The sequence below is a fragment of the Somniosus microcephalus genome, chromosome 4 (assembly GCF_052327205.1).
Source record: "Somniosus microcephalus isolate GS21.2 chromosome 4, FLI_Smic_1.0, whole genome shotgun sequence".
NCBI classification, from domain to species: domain Eukaryota; kingdom Metazoa; phylum Chordata; class Chondrichthyes; order Squaliformes; family Somniosidae; genus Somniosus; species Somniosus microcephalus.
Genome location: NC_140990.1, coordinates 44832035 through 44849159, shown reverse-complemented (window position 1 = coordinate 44849159; position 17125 = coordinate 44832035). Strand labels below are relative to the sequence as shown.

General features: G+C 53.5%; 1 protein-coding gene across 1 annotated transcript; it reads left to right on the top strand.

Moving 5' to 3' along the window:
• Positions 1 to 4640: 4640 nt before the first annotated feature.
• LOC147118777 (uncharacterized) lies at positions 4641 to 5740 on the top strand (the record flags this gene model as incomplete). Its single annotated transcript, XM_085983967.1, has 1 exon — positions 4641 to 5740. A coding segment is annotated over one exon (753 nt), but the record flags the coding sequence as incomplete, so codon positions are not given.
• Positions 5741 to 17125: the final 11385 nt, after the last annotated feature.

The window sequence follows — 17125 nt, the reverse complement described above, 5'->3', positions numbered from 1 at the left end:
CGGGGAGGATGTTCCCGATGATGGGTGAAACTAGAACTAGGGGGCATAGTCTTAGAATAAGGGGCTGCTCTTTCAAAACTGAGATGAGGAGGAACTACTTCACTCAGAGGGTGGTAGGTCCATGGAATATGCTGCCCCAAAAAGCTGTAGAAGCTACATCATTACATAAATTTAAAACAGAAATAGACAGTTTCCTAGAAGTAAAGGGAATAAAGGGTTATGGGGAGCGGGCAGGAATTTGGACATGAGTCTAGGTTCGGATCGGTCATGGCCCTGTGGGTAGCGGAGCGGGCCCAGGGGCTGTGTAGCCTGATCCTGCTCCTATTTCCTGTGTCTAATTCTGTTAGATTCAGGAGATGGTTCTGTGATAGTGGATTGGCGGTTAGGATCAGATCAGCCATGATCTTATTGAATGGCGGAGCAGGCTTGAGGGGCCGATTGGCCTATTCCTGCTCCTATTTCTTATGTTCTTATAATATATTAATACCTTTGCAGAATGGGCGTGTAATTGACAAATGAATATCAATATAGATAAGTGTGAGGTGGTGTATTTTGGTAGGAAGAATGAGGAGGCCATATACTACTTGGAAATTAAGAGTCTAAATAGGGTAGAGGAGCAAAGTGATCTCGGGGTCCAGATACACAAGTCACTAATAGTAACAATGCAGGTTAATAAGGCCATAAAATAAGCAAACAATGCACTGGGGTTCATTTCTAAAGGGATAGAATTTAACAGCAGGGAAGTTATGTTAAACTGGTATAGAAACTTAGTTTGACCACACTTGGAATAGTGTGAACAGTTTTGGTCTCCATATTATAAAAAGTAGAGACACTGGAGAAGGTGCAAAAAAGACTTAGCCTGTCTATATCCCCTTGAAGCCCCCCTCTGTACCCAGGTCCCTCTGTACATCAGCATTTCCCAATCTATCACCATTTAAATAATACTCTGCCTTTCTCTGTTTTTCCTACCGAAGTGGATAACTTCACATTTATCCATGTCATACTGCATCTGCCATGTATTTGCCCACTCTCTCAACTTGTCTAAATCGCCTTGAAGCCTCTTTGCATCCTCCTCACAACTCACAATCCCAACTAATTTCGAGTCGTCAACAAACTTGGAAATATTACATTTGGTCCCATCATCCAAATCATTGATGTAGATTGTGAATAGCTGGGGCCCAAGCACTGATCCTTGTGATATCCCACTAGTTACAGCCTGCCAACCTGAAAATGACCCATTTATTCCTACTCTCTGTTTTCTGTCCATTAACCAATCCTCAATCCATGCTAGTATATTACCCCCAATCCCATAAGTCCTAATTTTGTTTCTTAGGCAGTCCCTTGGAACCGAGGATGACTTGCTTCCACAATAAAAATTAGTGCTCAGGTGACTGATGAGTCCATGCGGGACCTACAGTCTGTGTCACAGGTGGGGCAGACGGTGGTTGAAGGGGTGGGTGGGTGGGGAGCTTGGATTGACGTGCGCTCCTTGTGCTGCCTGCGCTTGGCTTCCGCTTGCTCCCGGCAAAGAGACTCGAGGTGTTCGGCGCCTTCCCGGATGCTTCTCTTACACTTTGTGCGGTCTTGGGCCAGGGATTCCCAGGTGTCGGTGGGGATGTTACACTTTTTCAAGGAGGCTTTGAGGGTGTCCTTGAAGCGTTTCCTCTGCCCACCTGGGGCTCTCTTGCCGTGCCGGAGCTCTGAGTAGAGCGCTTGTTTTGGGAATCTCGTATCGGGCATGTGGCAAGGAAGATCGAGAAGAGCATTGGTGCGATGACACAGCCTTGCTTGACCCCGGTCCGTACATGAATTGGGTCTGTGGTGGAACCATTGGTCAGGATCACGGCTTGCATGTCGTCGTGAAGCAGGCAGAGGATGGTGACAAACTTTTGAGGGCAGCCGAATTTGAGGAGGACACTCCATAATCCCTCACGGTTGACAGTGTCGAAGGCCTTTGTGAGATCAAAGAAGGCCGTGTACAGCGGTTGGTGCTGTTCCCTGCATTTCTCTTGTAGTTGACGCGTGGTGAAGATCATGTCCATTGTGCCCCTTAGTGAGCGGAATCCGCATTGTGACTCTGGGAGGAGCTCTTTGGCCACTGGGAGCAGGCGATTGAGGAGGATTCTTGCGATGACTTTCCCTGTTGCAGACAGCAGGGAAACTCCTCTGTAATTACCACAATCGGACTTGTCACCTTTCTTGAAGATGGTCACAATTACGGCATCTCTGAGATCGCCTGGCATGCTCTCCTCCTTCCAGATAAGAGAAATGAGTTCATGAATTCGCGCCAGTAGTGCTTTTATTTAATAACCTTGTGTGACACCTTATTGAATGCCTTCTGAAAATCTAAATACACCACATCCACTGGTTCCCCCTTATCTATTCTGCTAGTTACAACCTCAAAAAACTCTAACAGATTTGTCAAACATGATTTCCCTTTCATAAATCTGTGTTGACTCTGCCCAATCTTATTATTATTTTCTAAGTGCCCTGTTACCATGTCCTTAATAATAGATTCTAGCATTTTCCCTACTACGGATGCCAGGCTAACAGGTCTGTAGTTCCCCGTTTTCTCCCTCCCTCCTTTCAACAACAACAACTTGTATTTATATAGCACCTTTAACGTAGTAAAGCATCCCAAGGCGCTGCACAGGAGTATTGTAAGACAGAAAATTTGACACCGAGCCACACAAGGATAAATTTTGGCAGGTTACCAAAAGCTTGGTCAAAGAGGTAGGTTTTAAGGAGCATTTTAAAGGAGGAAAGAGAGGTAGTGAGGCAGGGGATTGCAGAGCTTAGGGCCGAGGCAACAGAAGGCACGGCCACCAATGGTTGAGTGATTATAATCAGGGATGCTCAAGAGGGCAGAATTAGAGGAGCGCAGATATCTCGGGGTTTGTGGGGCTGAAGGTGTTACAGAGATAGGGAGGGCCGAGGCCATGGAGGGATTGGAAAATAAGGATGAGAATTTTGAAATTGAGGCGTTGCTTAACTGGGAGTCAATGTAGGTCAGCGAGCACAGGGGAGATGGGCGAACGGGAATGGTGCGAGTTAGGACACGGGCAGCCGAGTTTTGGATGACCTCAAGTTTACGTAGGGTGGAATGTGGGAGGCCAGCCAGGAGTGCACTGGAATAGTCAAGTTTAGAGGTAACAAAGGCATGGATGAGGGTTTCAGCAGCGGATGAGCTGAGGCAAGGGCCGAGATGGGCGATGTTACGGAGGTGGAAATAGGCGGTCTTTCTTAAATAGTGGGGTTACATTTGGTACCTTCCAATCCACGGGAACCATTCTAGAATCTGGAATTTTGCAAAATGACAACCAATGCATCCACTATCTCTTTGGCCACCTCTTTCAAAACCCTAGGATGCAGGCCATCAGGTCCAGGGGATTTATTGGCTTTCTGTCCCGACCTTGGTTTGTAAAGAAGTCTCTCATGCAATACTTTGTCAAAGGTCTTTTGGATGTCCAGGTACACTACACCCTTTAATTCGGGACACGCCCCATTTAATTCAGGACGTCGTCTCTTTCAAAAAAGTCTAAGAAGTTGGTTAGGGAAGATCTATCTATTAACGCTGATTCTGTCTCCACAGATACTGCCTGATCTGCTGAGTATTTCCTGTTTTTATTTATAATAGAGAAGGGTGAAGCTGTGTCTGTGCCTTTAACGGCAGCTGCCCAGACACAGGGTGCTGTCCCTTTAAGAATGAGTGACGGGGACAATCCAGATTCCTCCGTCAGGTTTTCTGGGGATGTCAGGAGCCCAGCGCGCAGGTGCGGGACAGGCTCTGTGCGGTCGCTGGGCGGAGCTGCAGGTCGGCGGGAGCGGGGTCGGGAGATTAATAAACTGCGGGTAGGCCGTGTCGCAGGGCTTATAAAGTGGGAGAACGGCCTCAGGCCCAAATGAGATCCCGCGGCCCGGTCGGTGTTCCGCCGGACGGCAGCGGTGAGGCTTTTTCTCGGTGACAGGCCCGGGTTAGGCGCCGCCATCTTGGTGGAGGAAAGACAGACCGGTTCCATCTGCAGCACGGCGCATGCACGGCCATCTTAGTACAGTGTGTGGGCGGGGCTTCAGGGTCCCACTGACCAGGAGAGACAATCATTGACTCATTGATTTTATTCTCACTCCGCACACAGCGGATGTAGAACTGAACCCAACCAGAGTAGAGGGAGGGAGAAAACTGGGAGTGGAGGAAAGAAATGTTGGAGATGGTGCGATGGGTTTGGATTTCAGCACAGGGAGGAGGGAGAGTGTGTGGGACGGGGATTTACAGCTTTGGGGGAACAAGAGAGGAAAGAGTGTTCCATAGAAACTAGAATTGTCTGTTCTGAATTTCTATCCTGCATTTACAGTGATGACTTTTGTAAACTCCTTTTACAGGCTGTTAGAAGGGCAGGATTTGCAGACGGGAAACTCAAACCAAACACCACATCAAGATCTGACAGAGCCACTTAATTCATCAGGACCTGAATATCATCGGCCTTTGAATGTGGAAGGAGGAATGTTTGTCTGTTCTGTCTGTGGGAAAAGATTTCAAACATCAGTGTGACTGGAAAAGCACCGAGACACACACACCCGAGTGAGAGTGTTCCAGTGCACTGACTGTGGAAAGAGCTTTAACCAGTTACACAGCCTGAAAAAACTTCGCACCATTCACAGCGGGGAGAAACCGTACACGTGTTCTGTGTGTGGACGAGGCTTCAACTGATCATCCAACCTGGAAAGACACAAGGACACCCGCACTATGGAGAAACCGTAGAAATGTGGGGACTGTGGGAAGGGATTCAATTACCCACCCCAGCTGGAAACTCCGACACAGTCACACCGGGGAGAGACCGTTCACCTGCTCTGTGCGTGGGAAGAGATTCACTCACTCATCTGCCCTCCGATCACACCAGCGAGTTCACAGTGATGAGAGACCTTGTAAATGCGCTGATTGTGGGAACTGCTTTAAAAGTTCTGAGGGACTAATTCAACATCAGCGAGTTCACACTGATGAGAGACCGTTCAGTTGCTCTCACTGTGGGAAGTGGTTCAGGCATTCTTGCAACCTCATTGTATACCAGCGAGTTTACACTGGGGAGAGGGCGTTCACCTGCTCAGTGTGTGGGAAGGGATTCATTTGTTCTTCCCAACATCTGAGACGCCAGCGAGTTCACACTGGGGAGAGGCCATTCACCTGCTCTGTGTGTGGGAAGGAATTCACTCAGTCATCCCACCTCACTGTACACAAGCGAGTTCACACTGGGGAGAGACCGTTCACCTGCTCCATGTGTGGGAAGGGATTCATTAAATCATTTCATCATCTGAGACACCAGCGATTCACACTGGGGAGAGGCCGTTCACCTGCTCCGTGTGTGGGAAGGGATTCATTAAATCATTTCATCATCTGAGACACCAGCGATTCACACTGGGGAGAGGCCGTTCACCTGCTCCATGTGTGGGAAGGGATTCATTAAATCATTTCATCATCTGAGACACCAGCGATTCACACTGGGGAGAGGCCGTTCACCTGCTCCGTGTGTGGGAAGGGATTCACTCAGTCATCCAACCTGCTGACACACCAGCGAGTTCATGATCGATTGCAGGGGTTGGATTCTGCTGATATTGCTGCTGTTAATCACATCCAGGACTGAACCATGTTCATTCTGGTAATTTGCGTTTGTTTCTGCTGATGTTAATAACTCCTATAACTGGGCTGGAGTTTAATATTTTGATATGTCAAATAAATCAGCTTTGTTTCAAACACACAGTGTGTCGAGTCCTTGATTTCTTCAAGATAAGAGGAGACTAATTGATGTCCTGTTACAGACTGCTGCATTTTTGGGCCTTTTCTCCTTTCTATCTCTACATTATTTCACTTCTCATACCTTCGGTTACTCTCATGGACAAGTCCCAGCTCCCCATACCTTCCAGAGTGCCTCTCCTAGCCTTGGTGTCCAGGGAAGGTATCAGTAACATGCCCGGGGTCACTAAACACAAAACCCAGTCTGTTAATCACTTTCAGCTACTGGGCTTAGCGTGTGACCCACAGCATCTCTCTCACCTTCGATGTGTGAATAGAGCATCGCGCCTCAGAACCTGGTTTTAAATTTAAATCCACTCAGCAAATGTATTTAACAAGTAAACACATCACATCAAATCATTGGCAAAAAGCCAGAGGGGAGATTAGACATTTTTTGCTCCGTGAGTTGTTGTGATCTGGAATGCACTGTCTGAAAGGGTGGTAGAAGCAAATTCAACAGTAATTTTCGAAAGTGAATTGGATCTACTTAAAGGAAAAGTTTGTGGGGCTGTGGGGAAAGGACAGGGGAATGGGATTAATTGGCAGCTCTTTCAAAGATGATCACAGCCCTATAAGGCAGCTCGATATTCACAGGAGAAAGGCTGATATCTAACTCCCCGAGAATAAAGATCCCAACTCTCTGGAAACTCCTTGAATTCTTTCTAAAAGCCTTTCAAATGCTGACAGATTCCTTCCTTCTTTTGAAATCCCACTGCCGTGCGCCGGGGTTGCAGGCAGTGCTGGGCACAGAGGGAGCAGCAAACCGGGTTCAGAGAGGTTTACCCTGAGATTTCTGATTGAACAGGTTAATAAGGCCGTTAAAAAAACAATCCAAGCACTGGGGTTCATTTCTAGAGGGATAGCATTGAACAGCGGAGAAGTTCTGTTAAACTTGTTTCGAACCTTGGTTAGACCACACTTGGAGCACTCTGCACAGTTCTGGTCTCCATGTTATCAAAGGATACAGAGGCACTGGATAAGGTGCAAAAACAATTCACAGGGATGATGCCAGAACTGAGGGGATGTACTTATCAGGAAAAACTGATCAGTCTGGGGCTGTTTTCTCGAGACCTGAGTAGCCTGGATAGAGGATTGGTTAACGGGCAGAAAACAGAGAGTAGGGATAAACGGATCTTTCTCAGGTTGGCAGGCTGTAACTAGTGGGGTGCCGCAAGGATCAGTGTTGGGGCCTCAGCTATTTACAATCTATATTAATGACCTAGATGAAGGGACCGAGTGTAATGTCTCCAAGTTTGCTGGTGATACAAAGCTAGGTGGGACAGTAAGCTGTGAGGAGAACACAGAGTCTGCAAAGGGAGATAGATAGACTAAGTGAGTGGGCAGTAAGGTGGCAGATGGAGTATAATGTAGGGAAATGTGAGGTTATTCACTTTGGTAGGAAGAATAGAAAAACTGAATATTTTTTAAATGGTGAGATACTTTCAGATGTTGGTGTTGAGAGAGATTTGGGTGTCCTCATGAAAGAATCACAGAAAGCAAGCATGCAGGTACAGCAAGCAATGAGGCAAATGGCATAGAAACATAGAAGATCGGAGCAGGAGTAGGCCATTCGGCCCCTCGAGCCTGCTCCACCATTCAGTGAGATCAGGGCTGATCATCCAAATTCAGTACACTGTCCCTGCCTTCTCCCCATATCCCTCGATCCCTTTAGCCTTAAGAAATATATCTGAATCCTTCTTGAATATATTTAATGAATTGGCCTCAACTGTCTTCTGTGGTAGAGAATTCCACAGGTTCACCACTCTCTGGGTGAAGAAATTCCTCCTCTGTCCAAAATGGCTTACCCCTTATCCTTAGACTGTGACCCCTGGTTCTGGACTCCCCGGCCCTCGGGAACATCCTTCCTGCATCTAGTCCAGTTAGAATTTTATAAGTTTCAATGAGATCCACTCTCATTCTTCTAAACTCCAGCGAACATAAGCCTAATCGACCCAATCTTTCTTCATACGTCATTCCTGCCATCCCAGGTATCAGTCTGGTGAATCTTCGCTGCACTCCCTCCATGGCAAGAACATCCTTCCTCAGATAAGGCGACCAAAACTGCACACAATACTCAAGGTGTGGACTCACCAAGGCCCTGTACAACTGCAGCAAGCCATCCTTGTTCCTGTACTCGAATCCTCTCGCTATGAAGGCCAACATACCATTTGCCTTCTTTACCGCCAGCTGCACCTGCATGCTTACCTTCAGCGACTGGTGCACAAGGACACCCAGCTCTCGTTGCACTTCCCCTTTTCACAATCTATTGCCGTTCAGATAATAATCTGCCTTCCTGTTTTTGCCACCAAAGTGGATAACCTCGCATTTATCCACATTATACTGCATCTGCCCAAATCATACTGGAGTTTGTCTGCATTCTCCTCACAGCACACATGCGGACGCAGGACGCTCACACCCTGAGCTCAGGGAGCGGGTTCATGAACCCCGGGGGGACGCGGGCCACTCACACCCCGAACTCAGGAAGCGGGTTCTTGAACCCTGGGGGGACGCGGGCCGCTCACACCCCGACCGCAGGGAGCAGGTTCATGAACCCTGGGGGGACGCGGGACGCTCACACCCCGAGCTCAGGGGGCAGGTTCATGAACCCCGGGGGGACGTGGGCCGCTCACACCCCGAGCTCAGGGAGCGGGTTCATGAACCCCAGGGAGACGCGGGCCGCTCACAGCCCGAGCTCAGGGAGCAGGTTCATGAACCCCGGGGGGACGCGGGCCGCTCACAGCCCGAGCTCAGGGAGCGGGTTCATGAACCCCTGGGGGACGCGGGCCGCTCACAGCCCGAGCTCAGGGAGCAGGTTCATGAACCCCGGGGGGACGCGGGCCGCTCACACCCCGAGCTCAGGGAGCGGGTTCATGAACCCCGGGGGGACGCGGGCCGCTCACACCCCGAGCTCAGGGGGCAGGTTCATGAACCCCGGGGGGACGCGGGCCGCTCACACCCCGAGCTCAGGGAGAGGGTTCATGAACCCCAGGGAGACGCGGGACGCTCACACCCCGAGCTCAGGGAGCGGGTTCATGAACCCCGGGGGGACGCGGGCCGCTCACACCCCGAGCTCAGGGAGCGGGTTCATGAACCCCGGGGGGACGCGGGCCGCTCACACCCCGAGCTCAGGGAGCGGGTTCATGAACCCCGGGGGGACGCGGGACGCTCACACCCCGAGCTCAGGGAGCGGGTTCATGAACCCCGGGGGGACGCGGGACGCTCACACCCCGAGCTCAGGGAGCGGGTTCATGAACCCCGGGGGGACGCGGGACGCTCACACCCCGAGCTCAGGGAGCGGGTTCATGAACCCCGGGGGGACGTGGGCCGCTCACACCCCGAGCTCAGGGGGCAGGTTCATGAACCCCGGGGGGACGCGGACTGCTCACACCCCGAGCTCAGGGAGCGGGTTCATGAACCCCTGGGGGACGCGGGCCGCTCACACCCCGAGCTCAGGGAGCGGGTTCATGAACCCCTGGGGGACGCGGGCCGCTCACACCCCGAGCTCAGGGAGCGGGTTCATGAACCCCGGGGGGACGCGGGACGCTCACACCCCGAGCTCAGGGAGCGGGTTCATGAACCCCTGGGGGACGCGGGCCGCTCACACCCCGAGCTCAGGGAGCGGGTTCATGAACCCCGGGGGGACGCGGGCCGCTCACACCCCGAGCCCAGGGAGTGGGTTCATGAACCCCGGGGGGGACGCGGGCCGCTCACACCCCGAGCCCAGGGAGTGGGTTCATGAACCCCGGGGGGGACGCGGGCCGCTCACACCCCGAGCTCAGGGAGCGGGTTCATGAACCCCGGGGGGACGCGGGCCGCTCACACCCCGAGCTCAGGGAGTGGGTTCATGAACCCCAGGGAGACGCGGGCCGCTCACACCCCGAGCTCAGGGAGAGGGTTCATGAACCCCGGGGGGACGCGGGCCGCTCACACTCCGAGCTCGGGGAGCGGGTTCATGAACCCCGGGGGGACGCGGGCCGCTCACACCCCGAGCTCAGGGAGCGGGTTCATGAACCCCGGGGGGACGCGGGACGCTCACACCCCGAGCTCAGGGAGCGGGTTCATGAACCCCGGGGGGACGCGGGCCGCTCACACCCCGAGCTCAGGGAGCGGGTTCATGAACCCCAGGGGGACGCGGGCCGCTCACACCCCGAGCTCAGGGAGCGGGTTCATGAACCCCGGGGGGACGCGGGCCGCTCACACCCCGAGCTCAGGGAGCGGGTTCATGAACCCCGGGGGGACGCGGGCCGCTCACACTCCGAGCTCAGGGAGCTGGTTCATGAACCCCGGGGGGACGTGGGCCGCTCACACTCCGAGCTCGGGGAGCTGGTTCATGAACCCCGGGGGGACGCGGGCCGCTCACACCCCGAGCTCAGGGAGCGGGTTCATGAACCCCAGGGAGACGCGGGCCGCTCACACCCCGAGCTCGGGGAGCTGGTTCATGAACCCCGGGGGGACGCGGGCCGCTCACACCCCGAGCTCAGGGAGCGGGTTCATGAACCCCAGGGAGACGCGGGACGCTCACACCCCGAGCTCAGGGAGCGGGTTCATGAACCCCGGGGTGACGCGGGACGCTCACACCCCGAGCTCAGGGAGCGGGTTCATGAACCCCGGGGGGACGTGGGCCGCTCACACTCCGAGCTCAGGGAGCGGGTTCATGAACCCCGGGGGGACGCGGGCCGCTCACACCCCGAGCTCAGGGAGCGGGTTCATGAACCCCGGGGGGACGCGGGCCGCTCACACCCCGAGCTCAGGGAGCGGGTTCATGAACCCCGGGGGGACGCGGGACGCTCACACCCCGAGCTCAGGGAGCGGGTTCATGAACCCCGGGGGGACGCGGGACGCTCACACCCCGAGCTCAGGGAGCGGGTTCATGAACCCCGGGGGGACGCGGGACGCTCACACCCCGAGCTCAGGGAGCGGGTTCATGAACCCCGGGAGGACGCGGGACGCTCACACCCCGAGCTCAGGGGGCAGGTTCATGAACCCCGGGGGGACGCGGACTGCTCACACCCCGAGCTCAGGGAGCGGGTTCATGAACCCCTGGGGGACGCGGGCCGCTCACAGCCCGAGCTCAGGGAGCAGGTTCATGAACCCCGGGGGGGACGCGGGCCGCTCACACCCCGAGCTCAGGGAGCGGGTTCATGAACCCCGGGGGGACGCGGGCCGCTCACACCCCGAGCTCAGGGAGTGGGTTCATGAACCCCAGGGAGACGCGGGCCGCTCACACCCCGAGCTCAGGGAGAGGGTTCATGAACCCCGGGGGGACGCGGGCCGCTCACACTCCGAGCTCGGGGAGCGGGTTCATGAACCCCGGGGGGACGCGGGCCGCTCACACCCCGAGCTCAGGGAGCGGGTTCATGAACCCCGGGGGGACGCGGGCCGCTCACACCCCGAGCTCAGGGAGCGGGTTCATGAACCCCGGGGGGACGCGGGCCGCTCACACCCCGAGCTCAGGGAGCGGGTTCATGAACCCCGGGGGGACGCGGGCCGCTCACACTCCGAGCTCAGGGAGCTGGTTCATGAACCCCGGGGGGACGTGGGCCGCTCACACTCCGAGCTCGGGGAGCTGGTTCATGAACCCCGGGGGGACGCGGGCCGCTCACACCCCGAGCTCAGGGAGCGGGTTCATGAACCCCAGGGAGACGCGGGCCGCTCACACCCCGAGCTCGGGGAGCTGGTTCATGAACCCCGGGGGGACGCGGGCCGCTCACACCCCGAGCTCAGGGAGCGGGTTCATGAACCCCAGGGAGACGCGGGACGCTCACACCCCGAGCTCAGGGAGCGGGTTCATGAACCCCGGGGTGACGCGGGACGCTCACACCCCGAGCTCAGGGAGCGGGTTCATGAACCCCGGGGGGACGTGGGCCGCTCACACTCCGAGCTCAGGGAGCGGGTTCATGAACCCCGGGGGGACGCGGGCCGCTCACACCCCGAGCTCAGGGAGCGGGTTCATGAACCCCGGGGGGACGCGGGCCGCTCACACCCCGAGCTCAGGGAGCGGGTTCATGAACCCCGGGGAGACGCGGGCCCCTCGCACCCCGAGCTCAGGGAGCGGGTTCATGAACCCCGGGGAGACGCGGGACGCTCACACCCCGAGCTCAGGGAGCGGGTTCATGAACCCCGGGGGGACGCGGGCCGCTCACACCCCGAGCTCAGGGAGCGGGTTCATGAACCCCGGGGAGACGCGGGACGCTCACACCCCGAGCTCAGGGAGCGGGTTCATGAACCCCGGGGAGACGCGGGACGCTCACACCCTGAGCTCAGGGAGCGGGTTCATGAACCCCGGGGGGACGCGGGCCGCTCACACCCCGAGCTCAGGGAGCGGGTTCATGAACCCCGGGGGGACGCGGGCCGCTCACACCCCGAGCTCGGGGAGCGGGTTCATGAACCCCAGGGGGAGGCGGGCCGCTCACACCCCGAGCTCAGGGAGCGGGTTCATGAACCCCGGGGGGACGCGGGCCGCTCACACCCCGAGTGCGGCCCCAGGCCCCATTATTAAAACACTCAACATTATCCGCCTCCCCACAACTACCCGCCAGTTTAAGACACAAACTCCGGGACAACCAGGAAGTGCTGGGAAATCCCCAGCGAGTCAGGGAGCGTCTATAAATGAAGGAGAAATGGGACTGGTCAGGGAGCGTTTGTAAATGGAGGAGAAATGGTGACTGCTCAGGGAGCGTCTGTAAATGAAGGAGAAGTGGGAACTGGTCAGGGAGCGTCTGTAAATGGAGGAGAAATGGAGACTCGTCAGGGAGCATCTGTAAATGGAGGAGAAATGGTGACTGCTCAGGAAGCGTCTGTAAATGGAGGAGAAGTGGGAACTGGTCAGGGAGCGTCTGTAAATGGAGGAGAAATGGTGACTGCTCAGGAAGCGTCTGTAAATGGAGGAGAAGTGGGAACTGGTCAGGGAGCGTCAGTAAATGGAGGAGAAATGGGAACTGGTCAGGGAGCATCTGCAAATGGAGGACAAATGAGGACTGGTCAGGGAGTGTCTGTAAATGGAGGACTGGCAGCTCAATATTCCGGGGTATAGAATCTTCAGGCGAGACAGAGGGGGATGTAAAAGAGGAGGGGGTGTCGCAATATTAATCAAGGAGTCAATTACTGCAGTAAGGAGGGATGATATCTTAGCAGGTTCCTCTAATGAGGCCATATGGGTAGAACTTAAAAACAAAAAGGGGGCAAGCACTTTGCTGGGAGTGTACTATAGGCCCCCAAACAGTCAGGGGGAGATAGAGGAACAGATATGTAGGCAAATCACAGAGAAGTGTAGAAATAATAGGGTAATAATAGTGGGGGATTTCAACTTCCCCAATATTAACTGGGATTGTCAGAGTGTGAAAGGCTTAGAGGGTGCACAATTCTTAAAGTGCATCCAGGAGAACTTTTTGAGCCAGCATGTAGAAAGTCCAACAAGAGAGGGGGCAGTACTGGACCTAATTCTAGGGAATGTAGCTGGGCAAGTGGTAGAAGTGTCCGTAGGAGAGCATTTTGGTGGCAGTGACCATAATTCGGTGAGATTTAAGGTAGTCATGGAAAAGGAAGATGGACCGGAAATAAAGGCTCTAAATTGGGGGAAGGCCGATTTTAATATGATAAGGCAGGATCTGGCCAAAGTGGACTGGGATCAGCTACTTGTAGGAAAATCCACATCAGAGCAGTGGGAGTCATTCAGAAAGGAAATAGAGAGAGTACAATGCCAACATGTTCCCGTAAAGTTCAAGGGTGGGACCAACAAGCCCAGGGAACCCTGGATGTCAAGGGATATACAAGAATGGTTTAGGAAAAGAAGGGAGGCTTTTGGCAGATACAAAGGACTAAAAACAGTGGAAGCCCTAGAGGAGTATAGAAAGTGCAGGGGAGTGCTTAAAAAAGAAATTAGGACAGCGAAGAGGGAGCATGAAAACACACAGGCGGGCAAAATAAAGGAAAATCCCAAGGTGTTTTATAAGTATATTAAGGGCAAGAGGATAACCAGGGAAAGAGTAGGGCCCATTAGGGACCAAAGTGACAATGTGTGTGTAGAGCCGCAAGATGTGGGTGAGGTTTTAAATGGATATTTTGCATCTGTGTTCACTATGGAGAAGGACGATGTAGGCATAGAAATCAGGCAGGGGGATTGTGATATACTTGAACAAATTAGTATTGAGAGGGAGGAGGTACTAACGGTTTTAGCAGGCTTAAAAGTGGGTAAATTCCCAGGCCCAGACGAGATGTATCCCAGGCTGCTGTGTGAGGCAAGGGAGGAGATTGCAGGGGCTCTGACACAAATTTTCAGAACCTTTCTGGCCACAGGGGAGGTGCCAGAGGACTGGAGGATAGCTAACGTAGTACCATTATTCCAGAAGGGTAGTAGGGTTAACTAGGGAATTACAGGCCAGTGAGCCTAACATCAGTGGTAGGGATATTATTGGAAAAAATTCTGCGGGACAGAATTAGTCTCCACTTGGAGAGGCAAGGATTAATCAAGGATAGTCAGCATGGCTTTGTCAGGGGGAGATCATGTCTAACCAATTTGATTGAATTTTTTGAGGGGGTGACTAGGTGTGTGGATGAGGGTAGTGCAGTTGATGTAGTCTACATGGACTTCAGTAAGGCTTTTGACAAAGTCCAGCATGGGAGACTGGTCAAGAAGGTAAGAGTCCGTGGGATCCAGGGCAATTTGGCACATTGGATCCAAAATTGGCTTAGTGGCAGGAGGCAGAGGGTGATGGTCGAAGGTTGTTTTTGTGACTGGAAACCTGTGTCCAGTGGTGTACCGCAGGGATCGGTGCTGGGTCCTTTGCTGTTTGTAGTGTACATTAATGATTTAGATATGAATGTAGGAGGTATGATCAGTAAGTTCGCAGATGACACGAAAATTGGTGGAGTGGTAAATAGCGAGGAGGGAAGCCTCAGGCTACAGGACTATGTAGACGGGTTGGTTAGATGGGCAGAACAGTGGCAAATGGAATTTAACCCTGAAAAGTGTAAGGTGATGCATTTTGGGAGGACTAACAAGGCAAGGGAATACACAATGAATGGTAGGACCCTAGGAAGGACAGAGGATCAGAGGGACCTTGGCAGCACGGTGGCATAGTGGTTAGCACTGTTGCCTCACAGCGCCAGGGACCCGGGTTCGAATCCGGCCTCGGGCGACTGTCTGTGTGGAGTTTGCACATTCTCCCCGTGTTTGCGTGGGTTTCCTCCGGGTTCTCCGGTTTCCTCCCACAGTCCAAAGATGTGCGGGTTAAGTTGATTGGCTATGATAAATTGACCCTTAGTGTTAGGGGGATTAAATACGTGGGGGTACGGGGATAGGGTGGGATATGTGTTGGTGTAGGGGTTATGGGGATTGGGTGGGATATGTGTCGGTGCAGGCTCGATGGGCCGAAATGGCCTCTATCTGCACTGTGGGGTTTCTGTCTGTCTGTCTGTCTTCTGTCTGTGCATGTACATAGATCCCTGAAGGCAGCAGGACAGGTAGATAAGGTGGTTAAAAAGGCATATGGGATACTTGCCTTCATTAGCTGAGGCATAGAATATAAGAGGAGGGAGGTTATGATGGAGCTGTACAAAACGCTAGTTAGGCCACAGCTGGAATACTATGTGCAGTTCTGGTCGCCACACTATAGGAAGGATGTGATTGCATTGGAGAGGGTGCAGAGGAGATTCACCAGGATGTTACCTGGGCTGGAGCGCTTCAGCTATGAAGAGAGACTGGACAGGCTGGGGTTGTTTTCCTTAGAGCAGAGAAGGCTGAGGGGGGACCTGATTGAGGTGTACAAAATTATGAGGGGCATAGATAGGGTAGATAGAAATGAACTTTTCCCCTTAGTAGAGGGGTCAGTAACCAGGGGGCATAGTTTCAAGGTAAGGGGCAGGAGGTTTAGAGGGGATTTGAGGGAAAACATTTTCACCGAGAGGGTGGTTGGAATCTGGAACTCACTGCCTGAAAGGGTGGTAGAGGCAGGAACCCTCACAACATTCAAGAAGCATTTAGATGAGCACTTGAAACGCCATAGCATACAAGGCTATGGACCAAGTGCTGGAAAATGGGATTAGAATAGATAGGGCTTGATGGCCGGCGCGGACACGATGGGCCTCTTTCTGTGCTGTATAACTCTATGAGAAATGGAGACTGGTCAGGGAGTGTCTGTAAATGGAGGAGAAATGGTGACTAGTCAGGGAGTGTCTGTAAATGGAGGAGAAATGGTGACTAGTCAGGGAGCGTCTGTAAATGAAGGGGAAAGGGAGATTGGTCAGGGAGCGTCTGTAAATGAAGGAGAAATGATGATTGGTCAGGGAGCGTCTGTAAGTGAAGGGGAAAGGGGGATTGGTCAGGGAGTGTCTGTAAATGGAGGAGATATGGTGACTGGTCAAGGAGTACCCCTCACCAAAATTGTGAGACATTACAAAAGAAAAGCTTATAAGGAAGGACCGAGCATTGGAAAGGAGGTTAGAGAGGGGAACCAGTGAGTGTAGAACTGAACCCAGCCAGAGTCAGCACCTTCAGGGGAGGAGAGGGAGGGGAACCAGTGAGTGTAGAACTGAACCCAGCCAGAGTCAGCACCTTCAGGGGAGGAGAGAGTGCAACCAGTGAATGTAGAACTGAATCCAGCCAGAGTCAGCACCTTCAGGGGAGGAGAGGGAGGGAAACCAGTGAATGTAGAACTGAACCCAGCCAGAGTCAGCACCTTCAGGGGAGGAGAGGGTGGGGAACCAGTGAGTGTAGGACTGAACCCAGCCAGAGTCAGCAGCTTCAGGGGAGTCAGAAGACATAGTTACACAGAGTTACATAGAATTACAGAGTCTACAGCACAGGAACAAGCCACTCGGCCCAACTGGTCAATGCCGGTGTTTCTGCTCCACACGAGTCTCCTCCCACTACTCTTCATCTAACCCTATTAGCATATCATAGAAATATAGAACCATAGAAGATAGGAGCAGGAGTAGGCCATTCGGCCCCTCGAGCCTGCTCCGCCATTCAATGAGATCATGGCTGATCATCCAAATTCAGTACCCTCTCCCTCCTTTCTCCCCATACCCCTTGATCCCTTTAGCCTTGAGAAATATATCCAACTCCTTCTTGAATATATTTAATGAATTGGCCTCTACTGCCTTCTGTGGTAGAGAATTCCACAGGTTCACCACTCTCTGGGTGAAGAAATTCCTCCTCATTTCTATCCTAAATGGCCTACCCCTTATCCTTAGACTGTGACCGCTGGTTCTGGACTCCCCGACCATTGGGAACATCCTTCCAGCATCTAGTCTGTCCAGGCCTGACAGAATTTTATAAGTTTCGATGAGATCCCCTCTCATTCTTCTAAACTCCAGCCTCCAGCGAGTATAAGCCCAATC